Below are 16,718 nucleotides of genomic sequence, written 5' to 3' on the forward strand. Positions count from 1 at the left end.
ACAAATGTACATGCTACTCAAACTAGACTTAGAAGCTGTAGTTCAGAATATATAATATAGAACCTTTTTCTAATTTTGTAATTTGACATTACATATTAATGTCAGAGTGAAGTAAAAATTATATAAACACATGTATAAAAACGTCTAAATTTTCGTTATCTTACTAAAATGGTTATTAATTTAGAGATGAAAAAAAAAAATTCTAAATCATAGTCATTTCAGCAAAATGTTATGACAAAGCCAGAAGTATTATTATCTGGCCTCCTTGCCCTTGCATGGCTGTGGCGTATCGGCAGTACTTTGTACTCCAGCTACTCAATATCTGAAGCTATAACTCCATCATGTTTTGGAACTGGCGTAAAAACTTTTATTGCTGCCTTGCAGATAATCACAGAAATTGTTTTGGATTTAATGCCCTTGTCTGAATTTCCAAGAATTAGTCTAGTCCACACGATTATAAGTATACCTTCTCAAGCATATACACTTTATTTTGCTAATAAGTACATCGGACCGACGCTGGATAGTCGAAGGGTAACTATCTTCGTTTACTTAATATCGCTATTGTGCTTCATAGAAACTGTGTACAAAATAAATATCGATTGGAATAGAATCGAATAAAATGTGAGATTTACAATGTTTTTTTATTTAAAAATTATAGGAATGTTCAAACAAAAATAGCCGGTTATTACATTTTATTACAAAATTATTTAAATTCATCTTATAAATTTACTTGTGACAATTTATCATTCCAATATTTTAAATATAAATTAAAGAGTTACAAAACAATATACATAGTAATAAATTCAAGACTATTGTTCTCATACATTATTTTATACTTAATAGAAGATTAAACATGCACATTCTAAATCTTAATTAAAAATAATAGACCCTAATGTCGAACAACTTGGAACAACGTATAATTTATATTTTATTACATAACATAGCTACTATATAAATATTTTTTTACAAAAAAAGCATATTATTACAAAGCATCTTTATCTCTTTCCACAAAAATCAATGAATTAACTAAAACATTGGAAGTCTATTTTTTATATAAATAATAATCAAAAACAATTTTATAAAAGTAATAAAATGCAATTAATTATTTCTAAAATTAGGTTTTCGTACTCTAATCGAATTTCCCTTATCAGAAAATTTGTAGAGAACCACGTTTGTCGTTGGGAATTAGTTAACGATTATTAGATATATTTTTTTTAATCAAATCAAAATTTTGTAATACCTTTTCTAAGTCTTGAATAGATCGGCTAATATCTAGCCTAAATTATAAATAACATGCATTATATCCTACTACAAAAAGTAATAATTTAATTCTTACATATGACAATATTTTTGAACTAAATTATGTTACTACTTTATGGTTTTATTTTAAATTGTCATGAAAATTACACCAGATTGTGTAATTTCCTCGATGACTTAGTATTATAGATTAGAGTCGTAATTCACATGATCTGTACAATACTTAAGTTCATCAAGAACATAGTATCAAGATATAAAGTAATTGAGAACCAATTAAATTTTAACTATTACTTTAGTTTTAGAGTTTAATAGGAAAATTGATCTAAAGTATGCAGCCAAAAATTTCAAGTACATTGAAAAACCAATAATTAAGATACATATATATATGAAAGAGCAAACATTACGGAACTCTTAAAAATTATTATAATTTATTTAAATACGTCTAAAGCCTTTGGTCTATAAAAACGTTCCACTTTTCCTATTTTCAGTATAAAACATCCGTCTCCGTCAGTGAACCTGTAATAATTTATTATGATTAATCATCAGTCATAAAATAATATAATTAAATGATTAGCACATTATTTTATTTTACATCAGCTATTTTTAATTTTGCACATCAGCTATTTTTTTGTCTGAAAAAAATGATAATTCTTGTTATTTACAATAGTATAATTTTGCGTCACACCCCATTCAATTGGAATCGCTTCCATTTTGAGAATTATAATCAATGAGCTACTAGAGTACTATTAGAGTCTTAAAATTTATATAATAAGCCGCTAATTAATACCAAATTATAACATAAAGATAATTGGAATGAGGAATATATAAATTAGAGATAGTTTTAATTATAAAATTTAAAAAAGCTGCTGCTGCGCGCAATTGAAGCCTTTTTTAAAATGAAGAATACTAAATCGGATTGTAACATGTTACAAACATTTACTAGCCAAATGCAAATGAACCGTCTAAGGAATTCAGAATCATACGAAGACAAATAGCAAGGACACATCCCCTGTCAATGAAAGTCCTCTGGAATCTATGCCTTCTGATTGCATATGCATATAATATTTCGTATCATAAAAAAAATTGCCTTGAAACTTAAATTATGATCATGCCAAGTAATCAAAACACGCAGGCACGAAAAAAATTAAACATATTGAAAATAAGATACACGATTGGTTGTGCAAGATACCATCCCGTCTCGATAATCAGCGGCCCAAGCCATAGGCCTCTACAGATACTTGTCAGTTTAAATGGATATAACATGTAACTAGGTTGACAAGTTTCTTAGAATTCATAAATAAATGACAATGAAGTGCAAAACATGTAATTAAATTAGTGTCAAGATGTAACAAAGTCGGATACGCAAAACATTACAACAAAGCCAGTTTGGGTTTGTTTAGCAAAATCGACATATACAGTTAACGAATATAATGTCGGGATTAGTACTAACATAAAGCGCATTGTATTTAGAGTGAAAATATATAATATAAACCTAAATGATATGTGCTAAGTAATTTAATTAACATTATCTCACATAACGTTATCTAGAAATTAAAATTTATTTCAGAAAATGTATATCTTTAGATCGATAAACCAGAACAATTGCTAACAGAAAAATCATAATTACACTTACGATCTAAATAAAGAAAACGGACTAACTCTTTTTGTTTTGTGACATAAAATAATTCCTCTTCTGCGTCAAAGAGCTCAAACTAGATGCTGCGCGATGGACCGCTGGAAACCAGTAAAATAATAAATTAGGAGACAATCAAAGAATCAATATCAATAGCATATCAAATCAAACCAAAATTTTATCACATCAAATTAATTAATCAATAATATTTAAAAACATAAATATTTTCTTTCTAATTGTTCAAGTTGGATTTGATAAAATTTTACTTGTGAGACTGATCATAACAGAAATTGCAATTACAAGCTTTTCTGAAAGAAGATATTGCGGTATAGTCGGGAAGTGGAACTGGCGGTAAATCCTCATCTGGGGGTAGCTGGTCTCGCATGCGATGTGCGGAAGCGGGGATGTAAGCCCAAGGCAGTTGTCCCTGAAGCTCGGCAGCAGTGCCGCGTCTTCTGTTTAATCCAATGATTTTTTTTTTCATACAAATTAATATAGTTCGAAAGTATATAAGCCCTATTGTATAAAGACCTTATATGTAATATTTAGGTCCTAAAGTCCACTTATCATTAAAATCTATAAAAAGTAATATAAAACGTAATTTGTTTAATTTTAACAGACAATTAGATTTTTTACACACGTGCAGTTATTTTGAAAAGATAAATGTATAAAATCAGCAAGACACATTTAAATCATCAATACAAATCTCACTCGCGATTGAAAACAGGCGTAGCGGGCTGGTTGGTTACATTCAATTGAGGCAAGGATTGTGTAGTTCGAGGAGGCGAATTTTGGCCAATCATATTTATTACTGCACAGTCCAGGCGCATTTGCTGCTCGGCTATCATATTTTCTAAACGCTGTGGCAATGATAGTAGATTATCGGGAAAATTCACAGTACGTTTTTTATCATCTTCCTCGTGGTGTATTCGCGGCGATCTGTTGTTAAGGAAAATGTAGTCATTAGTATACATTTTATCCCAAAAGTTGTCAACCAAGCCGAAAGCAAAGATATATTTTATATAAATAAATAAAACCATTTACTACTACGCTACGCTACCGCTACGAGTGTTATCGTTATTTTTTTAGGTAAGATTTCATACTAAATTGTGCTTGTCGGTTTATAAGTAGAAGAATATTTATAAATTGATTGTAAAATTAGATTAATGTTGCCTTTTGACATCTTTAGTTTTCTCCAGATTAGCGCTCCACGGTTTCATGGTGAACTTCATAAAGTTCAACATGATCCTTCTATGAGGCAGTCATCGCATATTTTTAGTACCCTGAGGGCTGAGATGCCATGCAGAAGAAGAAGACTTGCAGAAGTCAACCGGCTGTCGAGACGGGACGGCAATATGTGCAAGCAAATCATAATTCTACAAAAATGAAAAGGATTCCGCTGGTACCGTCAGTGGACACTCGGCCCGGGGCTCAATATAGCCCCAGCTGATAATAGGAAGAATGCATAAAAAATGTATATGCTACAAAGTATGATCCTTATTTTATGATATAATATTGATTGACATTAAGCTTCTCCTAAAGTTACGTAGTAAAGTAGCTACGAATTACTGCAAACGATATAATACCTTTCACTTATATGTATCTCTCTCTTATATCATACGTTGTACATAATTACTGTATACTTACTTATCTGGAGAAATGTCCAAAGAATTAGTAAAGGAAACTCGTCTCGGAGGAGGTGAACTTTTATAGAAGAGCAATTTTTTCATTTTTCGAAATGCCTGACTGAAGTCAGCACGTGGTATTTTTGCGTAGTCGTTACGGATATTGGACCCTACGTGTTCCTTCGTACTACTCAAATCTGTTGAAACTTCAGTTATATCTGAGAGTGCGTGTCTTGGTTCTCGTTGCATCGTTTCTGTTACAATCGGTTCAGATAAAGAACTTATTTCTACCGTTTCTTGAACTGGTTCGTTTACTGAAGCCACAGGAGAGCTTTGTACTTCTGCATCTTGAGTAGCAACGGGTATTGTAGGTTCTGGTACCACAGGAAGCATAGAAGTTGGTGCTTCAACCTATTATGTGAATATGATTGTGATGTTGGATTAGGTTTTCAATACCAAATAATTTTCAGAATATTCACAGTATTTAAAATTTACTGTAAAATGTATGTACTCAATCTTAATTATATGAAACAAAATGCTTGTTAACGTCAAATAATTTCTTGGTGGAAAAAGAAATAAAAATAACTCACAGCAGCAATATCTCTTTTGACGGCTTGGGACTTATTGATTGCCACAAAAATAATAAGGAGAAGGTTGATGAAAAAAAAGACACCGAAGCGCGAGTAGAGTAAGACCATGATCCATGCCGTGAGGGATGTATCCAGCTGAACATTTCCTGTGCCGTTGGCGCTCCCATCCACGTAGTCCATAATATCTGCGAGTGTCTGTAAGATTGGTAATATTTTACCCTTCCCTTTATATTAAACAAATCTAAGCACCTAAAAGTTTTACCATAATCAAATTGACACCTTACTTTACTTCATGGTCGAGTTTTGTGCAAGCCCTTTTGGGTAGGTATTACCCACTCATCAAAAAAGCAATACACATTATTTTAATGGCTGAGTGAGCTAGTGTAACTAAAGTCTTAGTTCCCAAGGTTAGTGGCATATTGGCGATATAAGGAATGGCTTATATTTATTACAGCAACAATGTCTATGGATGGCGGTGACCAGTTACCACCAGGTGACCCATTTGCCCAGCCAAAAGATACCATAAAAATGTGACACATACCTTTGTATAAAACGAGTCATTGGCAAATATTACAGTTGCGACGACATCTAGAGCGCATATACAAACTGACACCATGATCCAAGGCCATCGTATTGGCTTGGAGTAATCATTCTTTAATCCACCAGCTAAAAACAGAATAAAGCTGCGCTCATTCGTATCTGGCTCTATCTTTTGTAATGAATTACTCAATGGCGCCAAATAAATATAATACAACAGTATTTATAACAAAACACACCATAACAATGAAATTTAACAAAACTATGTTGTTAGAGTTTTGATTCGTATAGCATTAAAATATTTAACAAGTTTGAGTAATTTTATTTATTATACATTCACAGACAACAAACTTACTCATAATGATTGCACTGGTAAGAAGCCAGAGAACGCCTAAGCCCAAACTAACACAATTGATAATAAATGTTCGAGTTACAGTTAGTGGCTCTCTAGTCATTAATATAAATGCTTGGTCAGCTATGCCGTCTATAGCATTTCCTATGTTGATGCGAATGCCACATTGACTGGGATCTGCAAAACAATTATGTATTATATTATTTATATTTCCCTGGTTTTGCATTGATTTGACTTGCATTGGTGGGGAGCTATCAGGTTAGCTAGTTATTTTCGACTTATAATAAAATAATAATCATATTATTTCTTAAACATGTGTAAAATTGCAAAAATGTGTTACATTTTATACCTTGACTAATTAGTCACTAAAAGCCTTTACATTTATTAGTTTTATAAATAAATAAAAAGTATATATTGGACTACATCACATACATTACTCTGATCCCAATGTAAGTAGCTAAAGCACTTGTGTTATGGAAAATCAGAAGTAACGACGGTACCACAAACACCCAGACCCAAGACAACATAGAAAACTAATGAACTTTTTCTACATCGACTCGGTCGGGAATCGAACCCGGGACCTCGGGGTGGCGCACCCATGAAAATACAGCGGTGGACACACTACTCGACCACGTAGGTTTTTCGAATTAATTGTTACTTTTATTTTGTATTTCACTTACTATGGTAATACAATATTCTAATGTAAATTAAGATCGGTAACTCTCGTAGAAAATCTACCAAGCAGTAATACTGCGCGACGGACACGGAACTGAAGATCACTTGAACTACCGCTTGAATCTGAAATGCAAATTAAAATAATAAAATTGAGATCTAAAAGTAATTGTGTGTCAAAAAAAAACACTAATATTAATTTAAAAATATGCTACTCTGAATCGATGCCATTAATACTTTTAATAATTTCAATATTATTATCGTCGGTGAAGAATAATAGTTGTACAATTAATATAAATACATATATCTATTAAATTAAATGGAAAAACATTTAATCAATGATTACTTGTATATCGCTCACTCATAGCTCGGAAATGTGACTTCGCAGTGACCGAAAGATTAGATAAAAGAAAACATCATTTAACAAGTATAGAAGAATATTTGAGAAGTAAGGAGACTGTTTGTATTATAAATATATTTATTTGTATTTCTTGATATTGTTAAACATCTCATAAAAAATAAAATAAATGAAGCTTCACAGAAGCAGAAGATTTTGCGTTCGACTTCCAACGGCAAAAAGGCACATTCAAATATATTATTTATTATAAGTTTAAAAATAGGTCAGTAACTATTATGTCTGGTTATTTAGAAATAAATATGTATATTATATAATGTTTTGGGTAAATTCAATTATTTTATTTTTATTATATTATTTCAAGTTAATGGTTTAATTAATACATTTGGCAGCTTTTACTTTCTGTAATGGGAGGTGATTTATTACATTAAATATTATGAACTAATGTACGTAAGATAGGTACTTAAATTTAATTGTATTTAGCTAAATATAAATACGAACTTTGTTTATTTGGGCGTTAAGATGATTCAGGCGTTACGAATGTGACTGTTGAGCCGAGCCTGACCCACTGACATCGGCGATCAACGCGATTGATATGTTATTTTAAAAATCATTTAGTAGCTGAATTGTTTATATTATACTAAATTAAAATAAACATTAAAAATTTTAAAGATACCTATAACAAACCACATTTCCCTTTTCCCTCTTTTTACTTATATACACACATATGCACTACAATTGAAACATCGGTGTCTGTCGGTACATGAAAGATACTTAATTTAAATAACGAGATTGCTAGATAACTTAAATATTACACTCTAGGTAAGATTTAGTAATTAATTCTTTAAAATTATGGTTTTAATTATTCATTGCCTTTCTGCTTTTTATTAGTAATAGTTATTAGTGGAAACTATATCAAGTTATGCGTTATCTTGTTATAATTTATGAAATATTGTACTGTGTTTACAATACAACTTTGAATTCTATTAGAACCTATTCATTTTGAAAGTCAAATATTTTTCAGATGATTAATATATTTATACAAAACAATAATCGGGAGTCGATATTACATTTATTAACACCCTGTTCGGGATAAGACGACTATCTAAACGCGGCCGCAACAACCCGTTATCAACATCAGAACTGATAACGCACACTCTCGCCGCGTCCGTCTTACGTCTTGTGTTCCAGTTTTCTGGTACTCGTACATAATACGCTTTTATCTAACGTTCATGTCGATGCACGATTTACGTCACGGTTATCACTTATTACAACAAGGGTTTTAGTTGATAAAATACTTTTTTAGTTTTTTAATTCCAAAATATTACCTCTTATGACAAGAATTTTACGTTAATACGAAAACGATACGAACTGATACACTATTTCTACTGTTATTCCTTATATCTTTAAAATAAGTAATTATCTACACGGCTATTATTCAAAGGGTGATGACTGACTAAAATATAAAATATTTTAACTTTTAATGTTATTCATATAAAAATATATTTTTGACAAGCGCATTAAAGGAACATTTCAATTGTAAACTAAGTATCTGGGTAGGTGTACATGTCTAAGCCTACACACAAATATATATTTTCACTCACAATAAATATAGACTTATTGGCTACTAAACGAATCTACATAATAATATAAGAAGCTACGCTTTACAGTTTCACCCGCTTTAAATTATTTAAATTTTTAATTTAAACTATTGATGTGACTACCCCAAGGTAGCCTATATCAATGGTTCTTGCCTTGATTCCACGCGGTCAGGATTTACAGTATTTACAGGATGTACAGGGACTATTTTTAATTCACATATGTATATATTTAAGGACTTAATGTTAATAATTCTTATGTTAATAAACGTACAAAATATATTAAGTACTATTAAATATTAATTATTTTTTAAAATTTAAATTATAAGATTACGCATACGACAACAATTCGCAAAGCAATACATTGCAGATCGCACATGTAATGAGTAAGTACACAAATAAATACAATCGCCAATCACTTAAAATAATTTTCATAACTAAACTTTAGGTATTTTAGTCAATGACGATTATGTGATGCCTTTGTCTGTCAAACGATATCGCGATATTGAGATATAAAATATGTAAGTATTCTCAATACTAATGCTCAAAACCCTTTCATATTTTCCACCCTATAGAAAGCGAACAATATATTTTGAGATGCAAATTTTACTTTATTTAGGCGTTTACATGAATACCTTTTAAATCAATAAATACACAACGAAAGTATGTAATAAAAGAGATGCTTCGATCTTTTATCTAAAAGGTTGTACGTATATGTGTTATGTGTGTTACAAGGTATATTTTGAAAATATTCTAATTAATTTATATAGTTCATTACACACCATCATACCAAATTTGCTAAAGAAGTCAATATGCATATTTATACATACATAATAAAAAGCTTATTTTTTTAAGAACACAATCAATACACATTTATCTTTCCGAAACTATACGACACATAGTTGTGAAAAATACAAGGCATATGTATTTCCAATATCAAAATATATTTAGCAACCAACTAAGAAAGAAATAGCATGCTACATCTAAATCTTATTCATTAACAACAACCGCTGTGCGAATTAGTTCTAATCTACTAATGAAAAAAGAAACCTATATCAAGACAACAAACAGTATATATCAAAGTATAATCCGTGTATATTTGATTAGCTTAATACTTCTTAATTTAATATTATTTGTACAAAAAAGTTAGGTTATCTCAATCAAACTACCAAATTATAATAATATAAAAAGTAATTCAGCTTACCAGGGTTGTGACACCAGCAAAAATCATTACTTTCATTCCCATACTGTTTTTTTTAGATTTCAGAGTGAAGGATCACAAGAATAAAACTTTAAAGTTGTTCATAAAATATATGAATTTTTAAACAAATATATATTGACACAGATATAACAACGGTTCGATCCGGGATCTTCGGAGCTACGGCCAGCATCGCACGGCGCGGACACAATCTTTCATTTCTCAGGCGATAAGAATTACAATCGCGACTAGATCAGATATACCTAAATAGTAATATTAATAAATATTTTTTGAATGACTGTGTGTTACATTATACGAGAGTTGACATCTTCAGAAGAAGTTGATTAACAGTCTACACAGATTCGGGCGTCCAATAATGCTGCTTGTTTTAGTTTAAATACACATACACGTATATACACGATTTTACATATGCATTTTGTTTATGCGGTTATAATTTAAACTATGAGGTGTCTTCTTTCGAATGTCAAATCGATGACGACAAGAAGAGAAAAATATATGTTTAAATAAAAATCCGCTAAACAGCGTTTATAACTAAGTAATCCTGTGAGTTCGAGCTTGATATTTCTGAAATAATATGCACCTGTTACTATTGTTTTATTTAAATTGATATAAAGTAAGTAGTATTATGAAAAAGTTACTATGATTATTTTTGGTAAAATAATTCAGATGTAAAACGGTGAGAAATTGGTTATTCTACTAATTCCAGATGATGCTGCAGTAACAGGCTAGGTTTACCTTGGTATTGTAATTACACTGAAGTCACTGTTTCAGACAAGAAGAACTTGCTCATATCCTTTCAATAACTAAAAAAGAGCTGATTATCTTCAAACAGTTGAACAGGTTTTCTTTTATGATAGCTAAGAACACTCTCAGTCAACCCATCTTTCAAACAAACGAAATCAGATGAAGTCCATCTATTTAGGAACTACGATGGCACAGTTACGTACTTACATAGGGTTTTACAATTTGTGACATCCTTCTTTATGCGCCGGAAGGTAAAATGTTAAATAAGTATTGCACCGAAAAACAAAGATTAACTAATATATGACACAAGAACATGGAGTTTGATTTCGTTAGTTTTTATTCAGAAAAAATAAATAGAAATTCATATAATTAATGTGCCTGTGATTTTATTTTAAATTTTGAATACGTGAATAAATTCTTCAGTAATAAAAAATATCTTTTTGCTTATTTAATTAAAACTTGAAACGTTCACTTTGTATGTACGTGAGATGTCTAATTATTTTTAATTAACATAATCCTACACAGACGCTAAGACACCTCTGAACGTATATAAAGCAAAAATATATTTCTTGTATAACAGATTTCTGTAGTACATCTTCATATGTACATTGGTAACTCATACTTTGTACATAAAGCGATCATGATGGTTCTTCGTGTAAGTTATATAAAAAACTTTTAAATTTTTGAAAATACTAAATGATGTTAATATTAATTAATGTAATTTTGCAACAATAAAATATATTCCAACGAGTAAAACGTATATAAAATTTATGTATTGATAAAACTACATCATTATTTTTTAGGTGTATTTGATTGTATTGTCGTGTTTGACTGTTGTTCTTTGTACTGAACATGAGGATTTTCAAACGAATATAACATCACCTAAAGATATGTAAGTATTTTACGTATATTCTTCTTTAAATAATATCAAATAGTTGTGCAACAAATTTAATTAATAATAATTATGCAGGTACGTCGTGCGTGCAACAGTGTACCAAGTTGGAATACTTACGAACCAGACTAATGAAACTTCTGATTCAAATACGTAAGTTTAAATCTGTCAAGGCCAAGATGACAAAGCAGTTAGAGCTCATGAATCTTAACTGAATATTGCAGGTTCAAACCCAGCAAGCATCACAGACATATCATGTGTTTAATTTGTGTTTATAAATATAATAATAGTATTTGGTGGTAATGGAAAACATAGGAAAGAAAACTGCAGACATCTCATGACAATCTGCCACATGTGTATCCACATTCAAGCTACGAGGTACAATACGCTTCAAACATTTGCCTCAAAGGGAGCATAGGCGTTAGCCCAGTATTGAGAAATTTACAAGCAACTACAAAATAAAATGATGGAAACTGTGACATTTTATGTTATTATAATATTTGAATGAACAAATGTTGTAATATTCCAGTGGTCATCAGGAGGCGATCACGTTTTATCATAAAAATGGATCTAATATAGATTTGAATGCGATTCACGACCCTTTACTAACAAATGTAACGGCAGAGAAAATGGTTGGTGTTGCACCTATTATCAATAATACTGTACCGTGGGCAGCACTCAGACAATTGGTTTCAGGTAAAAAACTACAATTATTAATTAATAATAATTTATCATCGAAACGCTATTAGTTAAATAAACCTGTAGTTGTAATAAATATATATTTTCAAAAGTTCAGTAACTAATAAACTTTAACTTTATTTTAAGGAAAATCTAACCCTCCTATTAATGAACATACAAATGTTGAAAAAACGAAAAGGGACGTTTCGGAAAGGCCAGTTGAAATTATAAAGGGAGCAGCTGTCATCCCCTCCGAGGCAGGCGTGCAATCTATCGCATTGCCTCCCCTTGTAACCCTCAATAAAAACCTATCTAAAATACCAGTTCCAATTCCGAATATGTCAGTTGTAAGTTATGCTAAAGTGAATACTGTATTTCATTCTACCTAATCCGATAGGAATATTAATTGTAAAGTACCAAAGTGAAATCAAAATGTAATAATATATGTATGTTACATGATGGTAGATAGATGCTTATTATACATATAAAAAATATTTAAACATTTTATGTCGTTTCTTTTATTAAAAAACGAAATGTTAAAAAAATGTTATCATCGGATCAGTCTGACAATATTTAGTGTGTAGGAAAATTAAACATTCATAATAATATTTATCAAGTAAATCAGAGCTTGAATAAATATCGAAAACATATTATAAAAGAATTACATATAAAATCGACGAGAACAAAGGCTTTTAAAAGAGAGTCTCAAACCGCATGTACAAAACCAACGCATGCGTGGCCGCGTTAATGATTTGTCGCTCCCAACCAAAAACTCACGTAGACTTGAAGCAAAATAGCCGTATTGCGCTTGCTTAAACTACACGTTGGGACATGTTTGGTACCAAACTCTAATATTTGAGTGAAATGGTGTTGAAAGTGTCTCCTGGGCCTGCATTAACCCGACGATGAGCTCGCCTAAGCTTAATGAGCGATGCCCGAGCAGTTTGAGCAATGGCAAGAAACATCTTAGCACCGAATCTAAGGAAGACTCGCTCGACAACTCTGTAAGTTCGTATATCAAATATTACATGATAATTGATAAGTATTTATTAAAATATTATTATCATATTTTTTTTATTATTAAAGAACATTTGTTTTAGAATAATAAAAAATGTTGTCATTAAATCCCAACAAGTCAATACAAATAAAGGCAATAAGTAAAACGTGAATTTGCTGATTTTTAAAAAAAGTATCACATGTCGATGACCTTTCCAAGGCTGTTGACATGTGTGCTTATAGTTGCGCGCCAAAGCTAGTCTTAAGTAAAGATTTCTCTAGAACACGAAAATGGATCAAGTAATACTAAGATAACGTGTCATTTCTTGTAAGATTTTTTAATCAATTGTGATATTTTAGATTCGAGAATCGATTAAATCAGAAAGAGCTGGAACAAAGTCAGAGGAAGATTGTAGGCGTCGTACTATCATTGTCGAAAAGAAAAATGGAAGCTACGGCTTTACGTTGCAGAGTTACGGCATTCATTACAAAAAGGTTTGTGCCTGAAATACATTTCAATATGATTCCGGTGCGAGCTTAACAGTTGAATTTTAAAGCAAGCAATGCGACACTATTTTTATATTATGTTGGTTATATTAAAAATATTGCTGTGCGTGGCAATTATCGTGATAAACTAAACTAAACATAACCGATACACCGAATACGCCGTAATATACTTTACACTAAATAATAATATGGAAAACATGTTTATTAAATAATCTTCTTTCTTCAGGAACAGGAGATAGAAGTTATAACTTACGTGGACCATGTAGAGCTAGATGGACCGGCTGCTGCAGCAGGAATGCGCGAGGGTGATGTCATTCTTTCCATTAACGGCACAGACGTAGAACGCGCAGATCATACAACCATAGTCACTGCCATCAATGGTTGTGACTCTCGCATGCGAATCGTTGTTATTTTTGAAGATTGTGTACGCAAAGTGGAACTTCATCTGAAATATATTAACATTCAGCGTACTTTGCAATCAAAAATGAGAGAACTTGAGCAACTCAGCGTCCGTGAGAGACATGTTTTTGACTCTAATTGGAAAACGCACAGCTTGCCTTCTCAGAAGAAAAAGTCTTCTCCGTCGGACATCATCTCAGATTCCGAAGAAAATAATGTCAATGACAATATTAATAGTGTTTATTGTCGGCCTACTCTATCTAGTGAGAACGTAACTATTGCTAAGCCGCCTCAACCAAACGTGTTCATGTACCAATATTTGGACCCACGGTATGGTGCGTGTATTATACAACCAAATTTACATACAGGTGGTTTCGTCATAACCGTAGGTTCGCCAAGAAATAGGCGAGATTGCCACCATTACGTAGTTAAGACATCAAGTGAATGTCATCGTGTTTCTGAAGCTTACAAGCCAGCGAATGGAAAACATACGAAGACACACAGAAATAGTCACAGTCACGGCTGTGCACCTTGCATGCCCGCATACAATAATCAGGATGCAAATAGTCTTGAAGCCTACGACCTTGCTAGCCCTTGTTGTGATCCTCACTGCGTACCTAATTCTAGAAAGAAAGTGCGCCGTAAGAAGGAATCTTCTAAAGAGCATAAAAGAAAAGAAAAATATCATCAAGTCGATAAATCTACACAGAAACCAGATGCTTGCCCGCACACTCACTCTAAGAAAGTTTGTAGCTCAGGTCAATGTTCCAATAGGTATCGTTACCTTACTACGGAATCAACACAAACTAGTCAGTGCAGCTTACAGTCATACGCGACGAGCAATAATACAGTACCATGTGATAATTCAGCCTCAAGTTATAGCACTTCACTCAGCAGTGATACTCTCTTCTGGGACAACGACCGTTCTGAAGCAAAATCCTCGCCGAAAATTCAGTACCAGAGCTCTCACCAACATGTTAAACCAAAGTCGTGGGATAATTTAGCAACAAAAGCTATTGGAGGATATGGCTTTGGTTATGGTTATTTAGACACAACAGTCAAACATACGAATAGATCTAAAAGTCATGGTCGCAGCCACAGCGGTCGCAGTGGGCAAACTCATCATGAGTACCAGCACCACACTCAAGAGAAGCACACACACAGGCAAAACGGAACGCCCCATCATTACGTTTATGGAAGAAGCCAAAGTCATTGCCCCCCAACTAAGTCTACGGAAAGTTTGATCGTGGTACCTAAATACCAATTAGAAAGCAGTGGATCTGAAAGTAGATTAGCTTGCGACTGTGGTGACTCGGTAGAATATTATCGTCGTATGGGACCTACAAAAAGCCCTGTCGAATCTCACACAAACTATTACACACAGCGTTTTATTTACCCCGCACATTCTTACAAAAAAAAAGATCCAAACGTTAGTTCAGAAATAACTAGATTGTAAGAAGTTCATTCACTGGATATTTGCTCAAGTAAAAACTTACAGCTTATTTTGCAATATGAAATCAATTTTCTTGAGTAATTTGTAAGCTTTAGTCAACTTTACTCCAATAAGGTTCACAATTTGTACGAATAGTAATAAATGTAGTTTAAAGGAATAATAATGCGTCATAGTTTTGGTGATATTAATGTAATGAGCACAAGAAAATGCAATATTTTTTCTCAAAATAAAACTTTACAGCGAAAATTTATACATAGGTATTTATGTCATGAAATTTTTCTCATATTTTGTGATTTATATCGCTGTATTAAACGGCAGATTCAACGATCGTAGACCCTTTTGACACCATTTTATCAGCTTTATACTCGTTGATATAGTTTTTAATAAAAAATATATATAAATGACTTTTATTTATTTAAACCACAGTATTCCTTGTTGCTGTCTTGTTATAATTCTATCGCATCAAAATTTATGATAAAGTAATAAATCAAGACTAAAGTAGAGAGTAAGAAGGACGATTGGAAACAAATGTATGATGTATGATGAATATTAAATTGTTTCGATTTGTCTACATCAATAACTACTTTTAAAGGCAAAAGTGTTTAATCTAAATTAATTTATCATACCTACTAAACACCGAGTAGAATATATAGACCAATTCAGTGTCCAAAGAACTCACGAGTCAAGATGTAGAAATAAATTAAACAGTTTTAAATAAACGGTTTAGATGAAAATTCAAATCGAGCTTCGAGAGCCATTTTTTTTTTGTTTATTTATTTTCTGTCAAAGGAAGCTGAAACGATGCATCAAGAGAGAGCATAGTACTTTTATCACCTTACCAGGGTAGTTACCTCTAGTCTGCTAGATGCTTAGTAGACATCGTATTATCGATATCTTATCTAACCATGTAGTTAGACTTAAAAGACTTATGAAAAATACTGCCATCAATGTAATGTAATTTATACACTAAAAATATACTATATATAATATTCAAAAGCTCTATTCAAGGATATAACAAATATTTCCGTTCTCGCCATTGTCTCTTATAAACTTAAAATTTATTAAGAATATACAGGAATAAGCGATGTATAAATTTCAAGGATAATTTTTTTCCGTTTTCTTCATGAAATCTTTATTTTTTTTTGTTCAAGTTGAAATTATGATGCAATAGCTGATATATAATGGAATTATCACATTTGGATTTTGGAAGC

The 16,718-nt window shown here is 31.8% G+C and overlaps 3 protein-coding genes across 6 annotated transcripts; 2 read left to right on the forward strand and 1 right to left on the reverse strand.

The window, feature by feature from the left end:
* Positions 1 to 1,648: 1,648 nt before the first annotated feature.
* LOC113402143 (uncharacterized) lies at positions 1,649 to 10,028 on the reverse strand. 4 transcript variants are annotated; one of them, XM_026642325.2, is made up of 10 exons: positions 9,824 to 10,028; positions 6,675 to 6,792; positions 5,998 to 6,171; positions 5,647 to 5,771; positions 5,106 to 5,300; positions 4,538 to 4,926; positions 3,602 to 3,829; positions 3,191 to 3,345; positions 2,891 to 2,991; positions 1,649 to 1,773 (listed from the first exon to the last, which is right to left on the reverse strand). In XM_026642325.2, the coding sequence occupies exons 1-9, from the start codon at positions 9,863 to 9,865 to the stop codon at positions 2,912 to 2,914; spliced, it is 1,506 nt and encodes a 501-aa protein (XP_026498110.1). In that variant the 5' UTR covers positions 9,866 to 10,028; the 3' UTR covers positions 1,649 to 1,773; positions 2,891 to 2,911. The 4 variants fall into 4 exon arrangements, 2 of the variants coding, with proteins under 2 accessions (XP_026498110.1, XP_026498093.1); XM_026642308.2 differs by having other exon boundaries at positions 1,678 to 1,773; positions 2,917 to 2,991; XR_010309874.1 differs by lacking the exon at positions 3,191 to 3,345.
* Positions 10,029 to 11,167: 1,139 nt separating this feature from the next.
* LOC113401883 (uncharacterized) lies at positions 11,168 to 12,618 on the forward strand. The gene is made up of 5 exons (XM_026641962.2): positions 11,168 to 11,237; positions 11,386 to 11,474; positions 11,553 to 11,627; positions 12,004 to 12,170; positions 12,300 to 12,618. The coding sequence occupies exons 1-5, from the start codon at positions 11,184 to 11,186 to the stop codon at positions 12,539 to 12,541; spliced, it is 627 nt and encodes a 208-aa protein (XP_026497747.2). The 5' UTR covers positions 11,168 to 11,183; the 3' UTR covers positions 12,542 to 12,618.
* A 101-nt stretch (positions 12,619 to 12,719) lies between these two features.
* LOC113402129 (uncharacterized) lies at positions 12,720 to 15,889 on the forward strand. Its single transcript, XM_026642282.2, has 3 exons — positions 12,720 to 13,156; positions 13,509 to 13,643; positions 13,882 to 15,889. Exons 1-3 carry the CDS (start codon positions 13,058 to 13,060, stop codon positions 15,508 to 15,510), a joined length of 1,863 nt encoding a protein of 620 aa, XP_026498067.1. The 5' UTR covers positions 12,720 to 13,057; the 3' UTR covers positions 15,511 to 15,889.
* The last annotated feature ends 829 nt before the right edge of the window (positions 15,890 to 16,718 follow it).

This window comes from Vanessa tameamea, chromosome Z (genome assembly GCF_037043105.1).
Source record: "Vanessa tameamea isolate UH-Manoa-2023 chromosome Z, ilVanTame1 primary haplotype, whole genome shotgun sequence".
NCBI lineage: Eukaryota > Metazoa > Arthropoda > Insecta > Lepidoptera > Nymphalidae > Vanessa > Vanessa tameamea.

Excerpts from the sequence above, each read along its gene's own strand:
- LOC113402129 (XM_026642282.2), top strand. The coding sequence starts at position 13,058 with ATGAGCTCGCCTAAGCTTAATGAGCGATGCCCGAGCAGTTTGAGCAAT. Across the intron at positions 13,157-13,508 it reads AAGACTCGCTCGACAACTCT|ATTCGAGAATCGATTAAATC; the intron begins GTAAGTTCGTAT and ends GTGATATTTTAG. Across the intron at positions 13,644-13,881 it reads ACGGCATTCATTACAAAAAG|GAACAGGAGATAGAAGTTAT; the intron begins GTTTGTGCCTGA and ends TTCTTTCTTCAG.
- LOC113402143 (XM_026642308.2), bottom strand. The coding sequence starts at position 9,865 with ATGGGAATGAAAGTAATGATTTTTGCTGGTGTCACAACCCTG. Across the intron at positions 6,793-9,823 it reads TTGCTGGTGTCACAACCCTG|ATTCAAGCGGTAGTTCAAGT; the intron begins GTAAGCTGAATT and ends TTTGCATTTCAG. Across the intron at positions 3,346-3,601 it reads ACGCCTGTTTTCAATCGCGA|AAGACGCGGCACTGCTGCCG; the intron begins GTGAGATTTGTA and ends TGGATTAAACAG.
- LOC113401883 (XM_026641962.2), top strand. The coding sequence starts at position 11,184 with ATGTACATTGGTAACTCATACTTTGTACATAAAGCGATCATGATGGTT. Across the intron at positions 11,238-11,385 it reads CGATCATGATGGTTCTTCGT|GTGTATTTGATTGTATTGTC; the intron begins GTAAGTTATATA and ends ATTATTTTTTAG. Across the intron at positions 11,475-11,552 it reads ATAACATCACCTAAAGATAT|GTACGTCGTGCGTGCAACAG; the intron begins GTAAGTATTTTA and ends ATAATTATGCAG.